Genomic DNA, 14,290 nt, shown 5'->3' with positions numbered 1-14,290 from the left:
TGACCATCTATATGGCCTTCTATAGCTCACCAATTTGGTGAGTAAAGGCATTCCAAGTTGAGTTTGTTTGAAATAAGAAATGGGACTGATGTGCTGGAGGAAGAGTAGATAAGACATCTTGTTGGGAAGCAGTGAGACAGACCTAGGGAGAGTATTGCATCTATAAGAAGTTAGAAATGTTCAAAAACTTATATAGCAAATCCAGGGTGAGTTTGCTTCATACAACAAGACAGACTATTAGAGTATTAAAGCAGAAAGGAAGGGAGGAAGAGAAGGAATTAATAATAACTGAAGTAAAACTGAGCCTAGCTGAAGAAAAATATTCTATGTATGTCTATGAATGATTGTAATATATATTAAGATCCAAAACAGCTAGGAAAACAAAAGGATGCAGCACATTGTGGCAGTAATTATCTCTATGTGGTTGCATTTTAGGTAAGGTTTTCTTCCTCATTCATTTCCTTTGCTTCAAATCTTCTACAGGGAGCCTGCATGGATTTTATAATTTTAAAACATCGATTTCTATAAAAAGAAATACATACAATGGAAACTATATTATTTGCTAAATTGAAAACATTGCTAAATTTTAAACTGTAACAGATATGAACTTGAAATAAAAATTAGAACAGCTTGTACTGAATTAGAGTATGAATAGTTCATTATTTTATCAATGCATTGTTTTCCATCTTTTTTTCCTAATCAGGGTTAAAAATTTAATAGTCTATTTTTGATGAACTCTTCACAAGAACTTTATAGTATTTAAATGTCAGCTTGTATATAAGTGGACACTCTCAGATACTTTAAAATTGTACTGTGTTCCTAGGGAAATACTGTATCTTGATAGTTTAGGTTGCCCTAAACAATTTCAAGCATGACATTAAAGTTATATAAGCACATAGTAAAGTCTTGCTGATGGCATTTGGATTAGCTCCTTATGGGTTTTTTTTTGGTTTTGTTTTGGATTTTTTTTTGGTTTTTTTTTTTAACATCTTTATTGGAGTATAATTTCTTTATAGTGGTGTGTTAGTTTCTGCTTTATAACAAAGTGAATCAGTTATACATATACATATGTTCCCATATGTCTTCCCTCTTGCATCTCCCTCCCTCACACCCTCCCTATCACACCCCTCTAGGTGGTAACAAAGCACTGAGCTGATCTCCCTGTGCTATGCGGCTGCTTCCCACTAGCTATTTTACGTTTGGTAGTGTATATATGTCCATGCCACTCTCTCACTTTGTCACAGCTTACCCTTCCCCCTCCCCATATCCTCAAGCCCATTCTCTAGTAGGTCTGTGTCTTTATTCCCATCTTACCCCTACATTCTTCATGAACTTATTTTTTTCTTAGATTCCATATATATGTGTTAGCATACGGTATTTGTTTTTCTCTTTCTGACTTACTTCACTCTGTGTGACAGACTCTAGGTCCATCCACCTCACTACAAATAACTCAATTTCGTTTCTTTTTATGGCTGAGTAATATTCCATTGTATATATGTGCCACATCTTCTTTATCCATTCATCTGTTGATGGACACTTAGGTTGCTTCCATATCCTGGCTATTGTAAATACAGCTGCAATGAACATTTTGGTACATGACTCTTTTTGAATTATGGTTTTCTCAGGGTATATGCCCAGTAGTGGGATGGCTGGGTCATATGGTAGTTCTATTTTTAGTTTTTTAAGGAACCTCCATACTGTTCTCCATAGTGGCTATATCAATTTACATTCCCACCAACAGTGCAAGAGAGTTCCCTTTTCTCCACACCCTCTCCAGCATTTATTGTTTGTAGATTTTTTGATGATGGCCATTCTGACCGGTGTGAGATGATATCTCATTGTAGTTTTGATTTGCATTTCTCCAGTGATTAATGATGTTCAGCATCCTTTCATGTGTTTGTTGGCAATCTGTATATCTTCTTTGGAGAAATGTCTATTTAGCTCTTCTGCCCATTTTTGGATTGGGTTTTTTATTTTTTTGATATCGAGCTGCATGAGCTGCTTGTAAATTTTGGAGATTAATCCTTTGTCAGTTGCTTCATTTGCAAAGATTCTCTCCCATTCTGAAGGTTGTCTTTTCGTCTTGTTTATGATTTCCTTTGCTGTGCAAAAACTTTTAAGTTTCATTAGGTCCCATTTGTTTATTTTTGGTTTTATTTCCATTGCTCTAGGAGGTGGGTCAAAAAGGATCTTGCTGTTATTTATGTCATAGAGTGTTCTGCCTATGTTTTCCTCTAAGAGTTTGATAGTGTCTGGCCTTACATTTAGGTCTTTAATCCATTTTGAGTTTATTTTTGTGTATGGTGTTAGGGAGTGTTCTAATTTCATGCTTTTACATGTACCTGTCCAGTTTTCCCAGCACCACTTATTGAAGAGGCTGTCTTTTCTCCACTGTATATTCTTGCCTCCTTTATCAAAGATAAGGTGACCATATGTGAGTGGGTTTATCTCTGGGCTTTCTATCCTGTTCCATTGATCTATGTGTGTTTTTGTGCCAGTACCATACTGTCTTGATTACTGTAGCTTTGTAGTATAGTCTGAAGTCAGGGAGCCTGATTCCTCCAGCTCCATTTTTCTTTCTCAAGATTGCTTTGGCTATTCGGGGTCTTTTGTGTTTCCATACAAATTGTGAAATTTTTTGTTCTACTTCTGTGAAAAATGCCAGTGGTAGTTTGATAGGGATTGCATTGAATCTGTAGATTGCTTTGGGTAGTATTGTCATTTTCACAGTGTTGATTCTTCCAATCCAAGAACATGGCATATCTCTCCATCTATTTGTATCATCTTTAATTTCTTTCATCAGTGTCTTATAATTTTCTTCATACAGGTCTTTTGTCTCCTTAGGTAGGTTTATTCCTAGATATTTTATTCTTTTCGTTGCAGTGGTAAATGGGAGTGTTTTCTTAATTTCACTTTCAGATTTTTCATCATTAGTGTATAGGAATGCTAGAGATTTCTGTGCATTAATTTTGTATCCTGCTACTTTACCAAATTCATTGATTAGCTCTAGTAGTTTTCTGGTAGCATCTTTAGGATTCTCTATGTATAGTATCATGTCATCTTCAAACAGTGACAGCTTTACTTCTTCTTTTCCGATTTGAATTCCTTTTATTTCTTTTTCTTCTCTGATTACTATGGATAAAACTTTCAAAACTATGTTGAATAATAGTGGTGAGAGTGGGCAACATTGTCTTGTTCCTGATCTTAGTGGAAATGGTTTCAGTTTTTCACTATTGAGGACGATGTTGGCTGTGGATTTGTCATATATGGCCTTTATTATGTTGAGGAAAGTTCCCTCTATGCCTACTTTCTGGAGGGTTTTTATCACAAATGGGTGTTGAATTTTGTCGAAAGCTTTTCTGCATCTATTGAGATGATCATATGGTTTTTCTCCTTCAATTTGTTAATATGGTGTATCACATTGATTGATTTGCGTATATAGAAGAATCCTTGCATTCCTGGGATAAACCCCACTTGATCATGGTGTATGATCCTTTTAATGTGTTGTTGGATTCTGTTTGCTAGTATTTTGTTCAGGGTTTTTGCATCCATGTTCATCAGCGATATTGGCCTGTAGTTTTCTTTCTTTGTGACATCTTTGTCTGGTTTTGGTATCAGGGTGATCGTGGCCTCGTAGAATGAGTTTGGCAGTGTTCCTCCCTCTGCTATATTTTGGAAGAGTTTGAGAAGGATAGCTGTTAGGTCTTCTCTGAATGTTTGATAGAATTCGCCTGTGAATCCATCTGGTCCTGGGCTTTTGTTTGTTGGAAGATTTTTAATCACAGTTTCAATTTCAGTGCTTGTGATTGGATTGCTCATATTTTCTATTTCTTCCTGGTTCAGTCTTGGAAGGTTGTGCATTTCTAAGTATTTGTCCATTTCTTCCAGGTTGTCCATTTTATTGGCATAGAGTTGCCTGTAGTAATCTCTCATGATCCATTGTATTTCTGCAGTGTCAGTTGTTACTTCTCCTTTTTCATTTCTAATTATATTGATGTGAGTCTTCTCCCTTTTTTTCTTGATGAGTCTGGCTAATGGTTTATCAATTTTGTTTATCTTCTCAAAGAACAAGCTTTTACTTTTATTGATCTTTGCTATCGTTCCCTTCATTTCTTTTTCATTTATTTCTGATCTGATCTTTATGATTTCTTTCCTTCTGCTGACTTTGGGGTTTTTTTGTTCTTCTTTCTCTAATTGCTTTAGGTATAAGGTTAGGTTGTTGATTTGAGATGTTTCTTGTTTCTTAAGGTAGGATTGTATTACTATAGACTTCCCTCTTAGAACTGCTTTTGCTGCATCCCAAAGGTTTTGGGTCATCATGTTTTCATTGTCATTTGTTTCTAGGTAGTTTTTGATTTTCTCTTTGATTTCTTTAGTGATCTCTTGGTTATTAAGTAGTGTATTGTGTAGCTTCCATGTGTTTGTATTTTTTACAGATTTTTCCCTGTAATTGATATCTAGTCTCATAGCATTGTGTTCAGAAAAGATACTTGCTACGATTTCAATTTTCTTAAATTTACCAAGGCTTGATTTGTGCCCCAAGATATGATCTATCCTGGAGAATGTTCCATGAGCACTTGAGAAGAACGTGTATTCTGTTGTTTTTGGATGGAATGTCCTATAAATATCAATTAAGTCCATCTTGTCTAATGTATCATTTAAAGCTTGTGTTTCCTTATTTATTTTCATTTTGGATGATCTGTCCATTGGTGCAAGTGGGGTGTTAAAGTCCCCTACTATGATTGTGTTACTGTCGATTTCCCCTTTTATGGCTGTTAGTATTTGCCTTATGTATTGAGGTGCTCCTATATTGGGTGCATAAATATTTACAATTGTTTTATCTTCTTCTCCGATTGATCCCTTGATCATTATGTAGTGTCCTTCTTTTCTCTGTAATCGTCTTTATTTTAAAGTCTATTTTGTCTGATACAAGAATTGCTACTCCAGCTTTCTTTTGATTTCCATTTGCATGGAATATCTTTTTCCATTCCCTCACTTTCAGTCTGTATGTGTCCCTAGGTCTGAAGTGGGTTTCTTGTAGACAGCATATATACGGGTCTTGTTTTTGTATCCATTCGGCCAGTCTACATCTTTTGGTTGGAGCATTTAATCCATTTACATTTAAGGTAATTATCGATATGTATGTTCCTATGCCCATTTTCTTAATTGTTTTGGGTTTGTTATTGTAGGTTTTTTCCTCCTCTTGTGTTTCCTGCCTAGAGAAGTTCCTTTAGCATTTGTTGTAAAGCTGGTTTGGTGGTGCTGAATTTTCTTAGCTTTTGCTTGTCTGTAAAGGTTTTAATTTCTCCATCACATCTGAATGAGATCCTTGCTGGGTAGAGTAATCTTGGTTGTAGGTTTTTCTGCTTCATCACTTTAAATATGTCCTGCCACTCCCTTCTGGCTTGCAGAGTTTCTGCTGAAAGATCAGCTGTTAACCTTATGGGGATTCCCTTGTGTGTTACTTGTTGTTTTTCCCTTGCTGCTTTTTTTTTTTTTAATTGAATGCAAACTAAGACCACTTGACTGTTATTGAAATGAATAGCCCAGTTTGCTTTTTTTTTTTTTATTGAATGCAAACTAAGACCACTTAAGTGTTACTGAAATGAATAGCCCAGTTTGCTTTTTTTTTTTTTTAAAGAAATTCACGTTCTTTTATTTATTTATTTATTTATTTATGACTGTGTTGAGTCTTCGTTTCTGTGCGAGGGCTTTCTCTAGTTGCGGCAAGTGGGGACCACTCTTCATTGTGGTGCGCGGCCTCTCTTGTTGCGGAGCACAGGCTCCAGACGCGCAGGCTCAGCAATTGTGGCTCACGGGCCCAGTTGCTCCGCGGCATGTGGGATCTTCCCAGACCAGGTCTCGAACCCGTGTCCCCTGCATTGGCAGGCAGATTCCCAACCACTGCGCCACCAGGGAAGCCCTCCCTTGCTGCTTTTAATATTTTTTCTTTGCATTTAATTTTTGATAGTTTGATTAGTATGTGTCTTGGCGTGTTTCTCCTTGGATTTATCCTGTATGTTACTCTCTGTGCTTCCTGGACCTGATTAACTATTTCCTTTCCCATATTAGGGAAATTTTCAACTATAAGCACTTCACATATTTTCTCAGTCCCTTTCTTTTTCTCTTCTTCTTCTGGGACCCCTATAATTCGAATGTTGGTGCATTTAATATTGTCCCAGTGGTCTCTGAGACTGTCCTCAATTCTTTTCATTCTTTTTTCTTTATTCTGCTCTGCAGTGATTATTTCCACTATTTTATCTTCCAGGTCACTTATCCTTTCTTCTGCCTCAGTTATTCTGCTATTGATTCCTTCCAGAGAATTTTTAATTTCATTTATTGTGTTTTTCATCACTGTTTGTTTGTTCTTTAGTTCCTCTAGGCCTTGTTAAAGGTTTCTTGTATTTTCTCTATTCTATTTCCAAGATTTCGGATCATCTTTACTATAATTATTTTGAATTCTTTTTCAGGTAGGCTGCCTACTTCCTGTTCATTTGTTAGGTCTGGTGGGGTTTTGCCTTGCTCCTTCATCTGCTGTGTGTTTTTCTGTCTTCTCATTTTACTTAACTTACTGTGTTTGGGGTCTCCTTTTCACAGGCTGCAGATTCGTAGTTCCCATTGTTTTTGGTGTCTGTCCCCTGTGGGTAAGGTTGGTTCAGTGGGTTGTGTAGGCTTCCTGGTGGAGGGGACTAGTGCCTGTGTTCCGGTGGATGAGGCTGGATCTTGTCTTTCTAGTGGGCAGGTCCATGTCTGGTGGTGTGTTTTGGGGTGTCTGTGGCCTTATTATGATTTTAGGCAGCCTCTCTGCTAATGGATGGGGTTGTGTTCCTGTCTTGCTAGTTGTTTGACATAGGGTGTCCAGCACTGTAGCTTGCTGGTCGTTGAGTGAAGCTGGGTCTTGGCCTTGAGATGGAGATCTCTGGGAGATTTTTCACCATTTGATATTACATGGAGCTGGAAGGTCTCTTGTGGACCAGTGTCCTGAACTTAGCTCTCCCACCTCAGAGGCACAGCCCTGATGCCTGGCTGGAGCACCAAGAGCCTTTCATCCACACGGCTCAGATTAAAAGGGAGAAAAAATACAAAGAAAGAAAGAAAGAAGGTAAAATAAAATAAAGTAAAATAAAATAAAATAAAGTCATTAAAATAAAAGATAATTATTAAGAAAAAAATTTTTTAAGTTAAAAAAACCCCCAATAAACGGACAGACAGAACCCTAGGACAAATGGTAAAAGTAAAGCTATAAAGACAAAATCACACACAGAAGCATACACATACTCACAAAAAGAGAAAAAGGGAAAAATATATATATTTCTTTGCTCCCAAAGTCTACCTCCTCAATTTGGGATGATTTGTTGTCTATTCAGGTATTCCACAGATGCAGGTACATCAAGTTGTTTGTGGAGCTTTAATCCGCTGCTTCTGAGGCTGCTGGGAGAAATTTCCCTTTCTCTTCTTTGTTCGCACAGCTCCTGGGGTTCAGCTTTGGATTTGGACCCGCCTCTGCGTGTTGGTCGCCTGAGGGCTTCTGTTTTTCGCTCAGACAGGATGGGGTTAAAGGAGCAGCTGCTTCGGGGGCTCTGGTTCACTCAGGCGGGGGGAGGGAGGGGTATGGATGTGGGGCGAGCCTGCGGCGGCAGAGGCCAGCATGACGTTGCACCAGCATGAGGCACGCCGTACGTTTTCCCGGGGAAGTTGTGCCTGGATCACGGGACCCTGGCAGTGGTGGGCTGCACAGGCTCCCGGGAGGGGCAGTGTGGATAGTGACCTGTGCTTGCACACAGGCTTTTTGGTGGCGGCAGCAGCAGCCTGAGCGTCTCATGCCTGTCTCTGGGGCCCGCACTGATAGCCGCGGCTCGCGCCCATCTCTGGGGCTCCTTTAAGTGGCGCTCTTAATCCCCTCTCCTCGTGCACCAGGAAAGAAAGAGGCAAGAAAAAGTCTCTTGCCTCTTTGGCAATTCCAGACTTTTTCCCGGACTCCCTCCCGGCTAGCTGTGGCGCACTAGCCCCTTCAAGCTGTGTTCACGCTGCCAACCCCAGTCCTCTCCCTGTGATCTGACCACAGCCCGAGCCTCAGCTCCCAGCCCCCACCCGCCACGGCGGGTGAGCAGACAAGCCTCTCGGGCTGGTGAGTGCTGCTCGGCGCCGAGCCTCTGTGCGGGAATCTCTCCGCTTTGCCCTCTGCACCCCTGTGGCTGTGCTCTCCTCCGTGGCTCCGAAGCTTCCCCCCTCCGCCACCCACAGTCTCCCCCCGCGAAGGGGCTTCCTAGTGTGTGGAAACCTTTCCTCCTTCACAGCTCCCTCCCACTGGTGCATGTCCTGTCCCTATTCTTTTGCCTCTGTTTTTTCTTTTTTCTTTTGCCCTACCCAGGTACGTGGGGAGTTTCTTGCCTTTTGGGAAGTCTGAGGTCTTCTGCCAGCGTTCAGTAGGTGTTCTGTAGGAGTTGCTCCACATGTAGATGTATTTCTGATGTATTTGTGGAGAGGAAGGTGATCTCCACGTCTTACTCTTCCACCATCTTGAAGCTCCTCTCTCCCTATGTTTTTTTAATTTCACAGAATGTTACTACTTATGACGGTAGTTCTTGACCTGCTTTAAGGTTTTATTTCAATTTTTCTGTTAAATATTGATGCCATTTATTAAGGCCTATTTTCCTCTGATTTATTTTTAGAAATCAATAAGAGCCATTTATTTTGCACTGTTTCTCCAAAAACATCCTGACAAATGGGTAGTTCATTTTTCTTTAAAATTTTTCAAACTGTTATAAGCCAGATATCACAAAGCTTATTTATAATGTGATCTTGTAATTACATATAATGTGACCTTGGAGTACCATACAAATGATATAGCATTACGTTATATTCTCCTAGCTATTTTTTCCCCACTTTAGAAATAAGATAATTCAGCATGACCTTCATACTACCAAACTATTTCCAATAATTGACATTCCCTGATGGAAATAATCATTTTTTTGACTATGAATTTGCTTCACTCACTTTAAAAGTATATAAATAAATGCACTTTTTTAAACTAACCAACTGCCTCAGCTGGCATTTGTAACCACACACAAATCATGCTCACAAAACTTTCCTATAATAACCATTTCATGTTAAGAACACCTGCTTTCTCAGAGCTGAGAGAGCTTCAGGCTGTATCAAAGTTTCTTCAAAGCCTTCAGACTGTGGTTTTACTATTCTTGCATGAAATCTATGTCTGTGATTTCTTCAAGATGTTAACAATATACGTGCTATGGCTTTTGCTCATACCTTTGGGTTATGAGAAAATTCTTAGATGTTCTTCTCTAACAATTCCTTATGAATCCTCCTTACTGAGAATACGCTTTCTCAAAACACTTGTGATAACAAAAGGCTCATAATGCATTTCACATTGCTCACAACATTCAGCACATGGCCTTCACCCAACAAGAAAAATTAAAAATGTGAAAGGTCAAACCTGGTTCAAAGGAAGGGTGAAAAAGAAGGGAAAAAAAACCAGGGATAATAATGGTTAAGTATATTTTCCCTTTTTTGGATGTTTGTAGTGAGGTTTGAATATTTCTTTAACCAATATTTCTTTAACCAAATGAAATAAAACAAAATTAGGTTTTTTTCATATTCAGGAGTCTACATGTATTTGATCCATCCTGGAAAGCTTCATAAATTAATTTTTTTAAAGAAAAAGAAAATAATATTATGTAAAATCTGAGACAAGTGTTTAAGCACAGCAACGACCAGAATTGAACAATCTTCCCCTCATATTTGGATGACCAGGTATATATTTCCCTGAATAGGAGATAATAAAAACAAAAATAAAAAACCCAAACAATTTATTAACTTTATTTATAACTGTACAACTTTGAATGTCAGAGAAAATCCACGTTCTTCCTTAACTTTTAGCTGATTCCACATAAGATAATGAATGTGCCAAGAAGTATTGGCGACCTCCTTCCCTGCCAGAGGAAATGATTAACTTATGAGTGTGCATGTTTTTCAGGTGAAGAAAGTTTGGCAACAGTGGTGGATCAAACATTTTGGAGTATTTTATTGCCTTTTTTAATGAATAGTATAAAATACTTATCAGCATTGAAATATGTTTGCCTATCTAACAAAATTTTAAATGGCATAAGTGGTGAACTATTTACAAATATTTGTTATTTGTGTTATGTTGTTCTGTGGGTTGAGGCAATATTCTTCATTAGCTTTAGTAAAATGTGACAGAAATTGGGGTTGAATAAATCAGTTAGTATAATACAGGCAAAGCATTTATTTGTTTGGATCTTTAATTGAAATATTAAAGATTTTGAAAACCTATAGGCATAGTTTCAAATCCTCTCTTTCTAGGAAAATTACTTAATCACTGCCCAATTACTGTGCCTTTTGCAGTCATATTTAACCCTTTCTGAGAAGATTCTACTCTGTAGGTTATATAAATGTTTTGTTCTAGTTCTTTTTGAATACAAGATTCCACAGTAATATTTACTCACATTCCGGGTCCCTTGGCTATTCATATGACCACAAAATAAGCAAGAAAATAAAGGATAAGAAAGATAAAATAAATGTATTCAACTTTCTAAATTCTTAAGAAATATATTATTTCTTCAGCAATCTTTTGAATGTTATTCATACAGTTACTTTTCAAATTTCATTTACTTTAATTATACATAGTGTACTTGCTATAGGGTATGTTGAACGTTTCTCTAAATTCTTCTCTTGTGTGTATGTTTTTTTCCCCAGTTACTGGCTGACAAACAAAGTTCCCATCAAAAGACCCAGCACAGGTCTGCTCATGTATACCCTAGCCACAAGATTCTGTGATGAAATTCACCTGTATGGATTCTGGCCATTCCCTAAGGATTTGAATGGAAAAGCTGTCAAATATCATTACTATGATGACTTAAAATACAGGTACTTTTCCAATGCAAGCCCTCATAGAATGCCATTAGAATTCAAAACATTAAATGTGCTACATAATAGAGGAGCTCTGAAACTGACAACAGGAAAGTGCATAAAGCAATAAAGCACATCTGAAACATACAAAGAGACTGAATATGCACTTCTTTTCTGAAGATGCTTCCTAAGATTTGAAAACAGGATCCAAAACAAGACTGGGTTTCAGCATCCACCACTTATCTGAAAGGTGATAAAGGACGTTCATGAGAAATGCACTACCAACTGATGAAATACCTGCAAAGTGCTCTGAAAATTAAGTATTTTGACTTCAAGGGTCCTAGTAAGTGCCACTTCCACTAAGAACACAGTTTGAATGTATAATCAGTAGTGTTTACAAGATCCAACAATGCACTCGTCATTAGTTAATGAATCAAAAATGTTCATCACTGTTGGGCTGCCACTGCAACGCCAAGCACATGAGAAGAGGAACCCAGGAACACAACTCAGCCCTTGGGGAAACTGAACCGTCCTGTCAGCAGAAATCAAGATGGAAACAGTTTGAGCAGTGAAATCCATAAGATTAAACAACTCAAGTAAATGCCTTCAGTCAGGATTCTGAGTCTGATCATGAACTTTATGTTTTTGTTTCTGTTCTTGTTTGCCTTCTGGAATCTCTTTTGGTTTGGGTATTGGGGTGCTTCGAAAATCCTTCTGAGATAAAAATGAAAGAGATAAATAACCTTCAAGTGATCATTTTTAAAGTTCTTTTATTTTTAAAGTGTTATCACACAATGACTTTGTAAAAAAAGTTTTATTTTGCACAACTCTAAACCTCCAGATTTTTTCCCAACCGTGTAGAAGGTACCAGATAAACTGTATCACTCAGTAATTTTGAGCCATTCTAAAGGAAAGATAAACTCTGTCATTTGAGATGGTAAAATTAGCAGGAAAAAAAATGTTCTTTTGGTACCAAAGATTATACTGATGTGTCTACACAACAAACCATTTTCCTTTCATGAAAATAACATATTAATATATTATTATGCTACTAAAGTGAAAGTTGTCTCTAGGTATTTTAAATTTTCCAAATTCAAACTTTATTTTTATTTGAAGGAAGGTTCCACAGCTTTTACACTTCATAATGATTTTGTGGAAACATTTTGCCCATTAGAATAAATGTTTGATAGGGCTAAAATGTGACTTTTCTTTGATATCCCCCTTGTTATTCAAATGGAAAGATTGGCATGCTCTCTAGATTATTGTTAAATTTTCTTAGTGCCGAAATAATATGATTAATGGAGTATTGTTTTCGTCACGGAGATGATTAATTTTAAGAGGTTTAACAATGAAACTGTACATCAGTATTTTGCACTTCAGATTAATTAAATTGACCAATATGTTTTCTATAGTTAAATTTATTCACATTATCACATTAATGTGTTTTCAGAGAAACACATGAAATTATTTATAAAGAGATTTTTAAACATTTTAACACATAACAGAATTGACCAATAGGCCAATTTCTGGTAATTACTATGCTGATAGGTAATTATGATGGTAAATTGTTTCTTTAAAAAGCAGAAATACTGCGTTCCCATTTCTCCTCTTGACCTGAAACAACATAGATTACTTCTTGTTTCTTAGGGAAGGCAGTCTGAGAAAAGAAGAAATAGCATGAGGAATATGTATGTTTTGTTTCTTAGGGAAGACGGTCTGAAAAAGAATTAATAGCATAAAGAATATATATATATATATATATATGTTATCAAGAAAAAGAATATTCACAGTACTACAGTTCTCAATATATTAATAATATGTGGTATTCTTTTTAAAAATATGATAGAACCTTGAGATACAGAAGATTATATTTCCTGAGAATTTATGTGTCTCTAAGAAAACAAGATAGAATCCATAAAATAGAATCCATAAAGACACATAGCTAAAAATGGATAGAATATGATGTACTTTTATCATTGAACCTCTTACCTCTTGGAAGTTTTTAAAGTACTAGATACATATTTTGAATGTAAAGTTGAAAAGTGATTTACCCAATGAATCAAAAGTAGGTAATTACTTAATTTGGACTATTTGCAGACAAGTTGTTTGAGTAGCCTTTAATTTGAATTCAATAAAAATTTTGAAGTCACAAGTAAATTCTTGCAGATAAAATACATGTCAGAACTCATTAAAAGTATGTCTTAAAAAGCAGCAGCAAGGTACCTTGCCATTTTTACTGCATTTTCAACAAATGTGTTTAAACAATTTTAAGGCCACAGCAAAAGCATCCCAGACATTCACTGTTCTGTGCATTGTTTATCTCATAGATGCATTGAGTAGTGCCTTTTTAGCTTCACATTGCTTTGTTACCCTATGCTTTGTGTTCTCTAAATACATTGCCCAGTTCTGAAAATGCTCAGCATATAAAAAGGGCTTCAGTATCGACTGAGACTACTTTTGTTCATCTCAGGGAACTTTCAATACTCAAGAATGAATTCAATTAAAGGCATTTAGTGTTCAAAGAAGACAAACTGTACAAGACCAATTCATTCCCTGTTGTATACCTTTCCATCTCCCCTTCCCCTTCACGATCCACTGTGGCCTTCTTATGGGGATAGGGCAAGGAAATCACTGAAGGCTAAGAGCAAGAATAAGAAAAAGAATTGAGATTTAACCGATCAGGGGGCAAAAGGGATAATGATGAAATCAAATTATAAATACATACTTGAAATATCTGGGGTTTTTTTTTCCTTTTGAGACTATCATACGTTCACTTCTTTAATATTTTATTTCCTTTTCACGATTTACACCTGTACCTGGCAATGCTCAGGCAGCTGATTGTGAAATATTCCTGTCCTTTAGAGAACATGGTTGTTACTGTGCTGTTGACATGAAGAGGCCATGGAAACATTTTCATCATTATTACCCAGCCTGTTCTATACTTAACATTAAGTTGCTGGAATAAAAATAATAAATCAGTAACAGACTTTTCTGGGCAAATCTAATGATTCAGCCCACAAGACTGATGAAATGACTGTGGAAGTTTTTCTGTCTGAAAGAAGGTGCTGGGCATTCAAATGTCTTTATGTATTGTATATCATATGAAATATATATCAGTTGCTAATGGGAATTTCTACATATATGCTTACAGAAACAATTTATTTAAATAATGCTATAGGTAGTGTACATACCAACTAGTTATTAAGCTACTACACAGGAAAAGGGTGAACAAAGTAATTTATTTCTAATTGAGCCAGTTAGTCATAATGCACACAGTGTGGTATTTGGTCCATAAAAGAATTGTTTTCATGTGGTTATTGTTGGAGTATCTATAATTGTGGAAGGGGTATAGGAAGAGTTATGTATAGTTAGTTGTTACCTCTGCAAATTTGAGAGTTTCCCC

At 36.8% G+C, this 14,290-nt stretch overlaps 1 protein-coding gene across 1 annotated transcript in view; it reads left to right on the top strand.

Annotated features, from left to right (window-relative positions):
• The window catches only part of ST8SIA4 (ST8 alpha-N-acetyl-neuraminide alpha-2,8-sialyltransferase 4), a 100,925-nt gene extending 88,648 nt beyond the window's left edge, over window positions 1–12,277 (top strand). Inside the window, exon 5 of the mRNA XM_059919401.1 lies at window positions 10,735–12,277. Coding sequence (XP_059775384.1) covers window positions 10,735–11,017 — 283 coding nt within the window. The 3' untranslated portion in view covers window positions 11,018–12,277. The remainder of the gene's footprint in view (window positions 1–10,734) is intronic.
• The last annotated feature ends 2,013 nt before the right edge of the window (window positions 12,278–14,290 follow it).

This window comes from Balaenoptera ricei, chromosome 3, assembly GCF_028023285.1.
Source record: "Balaenoptera ricei isolate mBalRic1 chromosome 3, mBalRic1.hap2, whole genome shotgun sequence".
Taxonomy (NCBI): Eukaryota; Metazoa; Chordata; class Mammalia; order Artiodactyla; family Balaenopteridae; genus Balaenoptera; species Balaenoptera ricei.
Note: the sequence above shows the minus strand (reverse complement) of the source record. Positions and strands in the feature narration are given on the sequence as shown.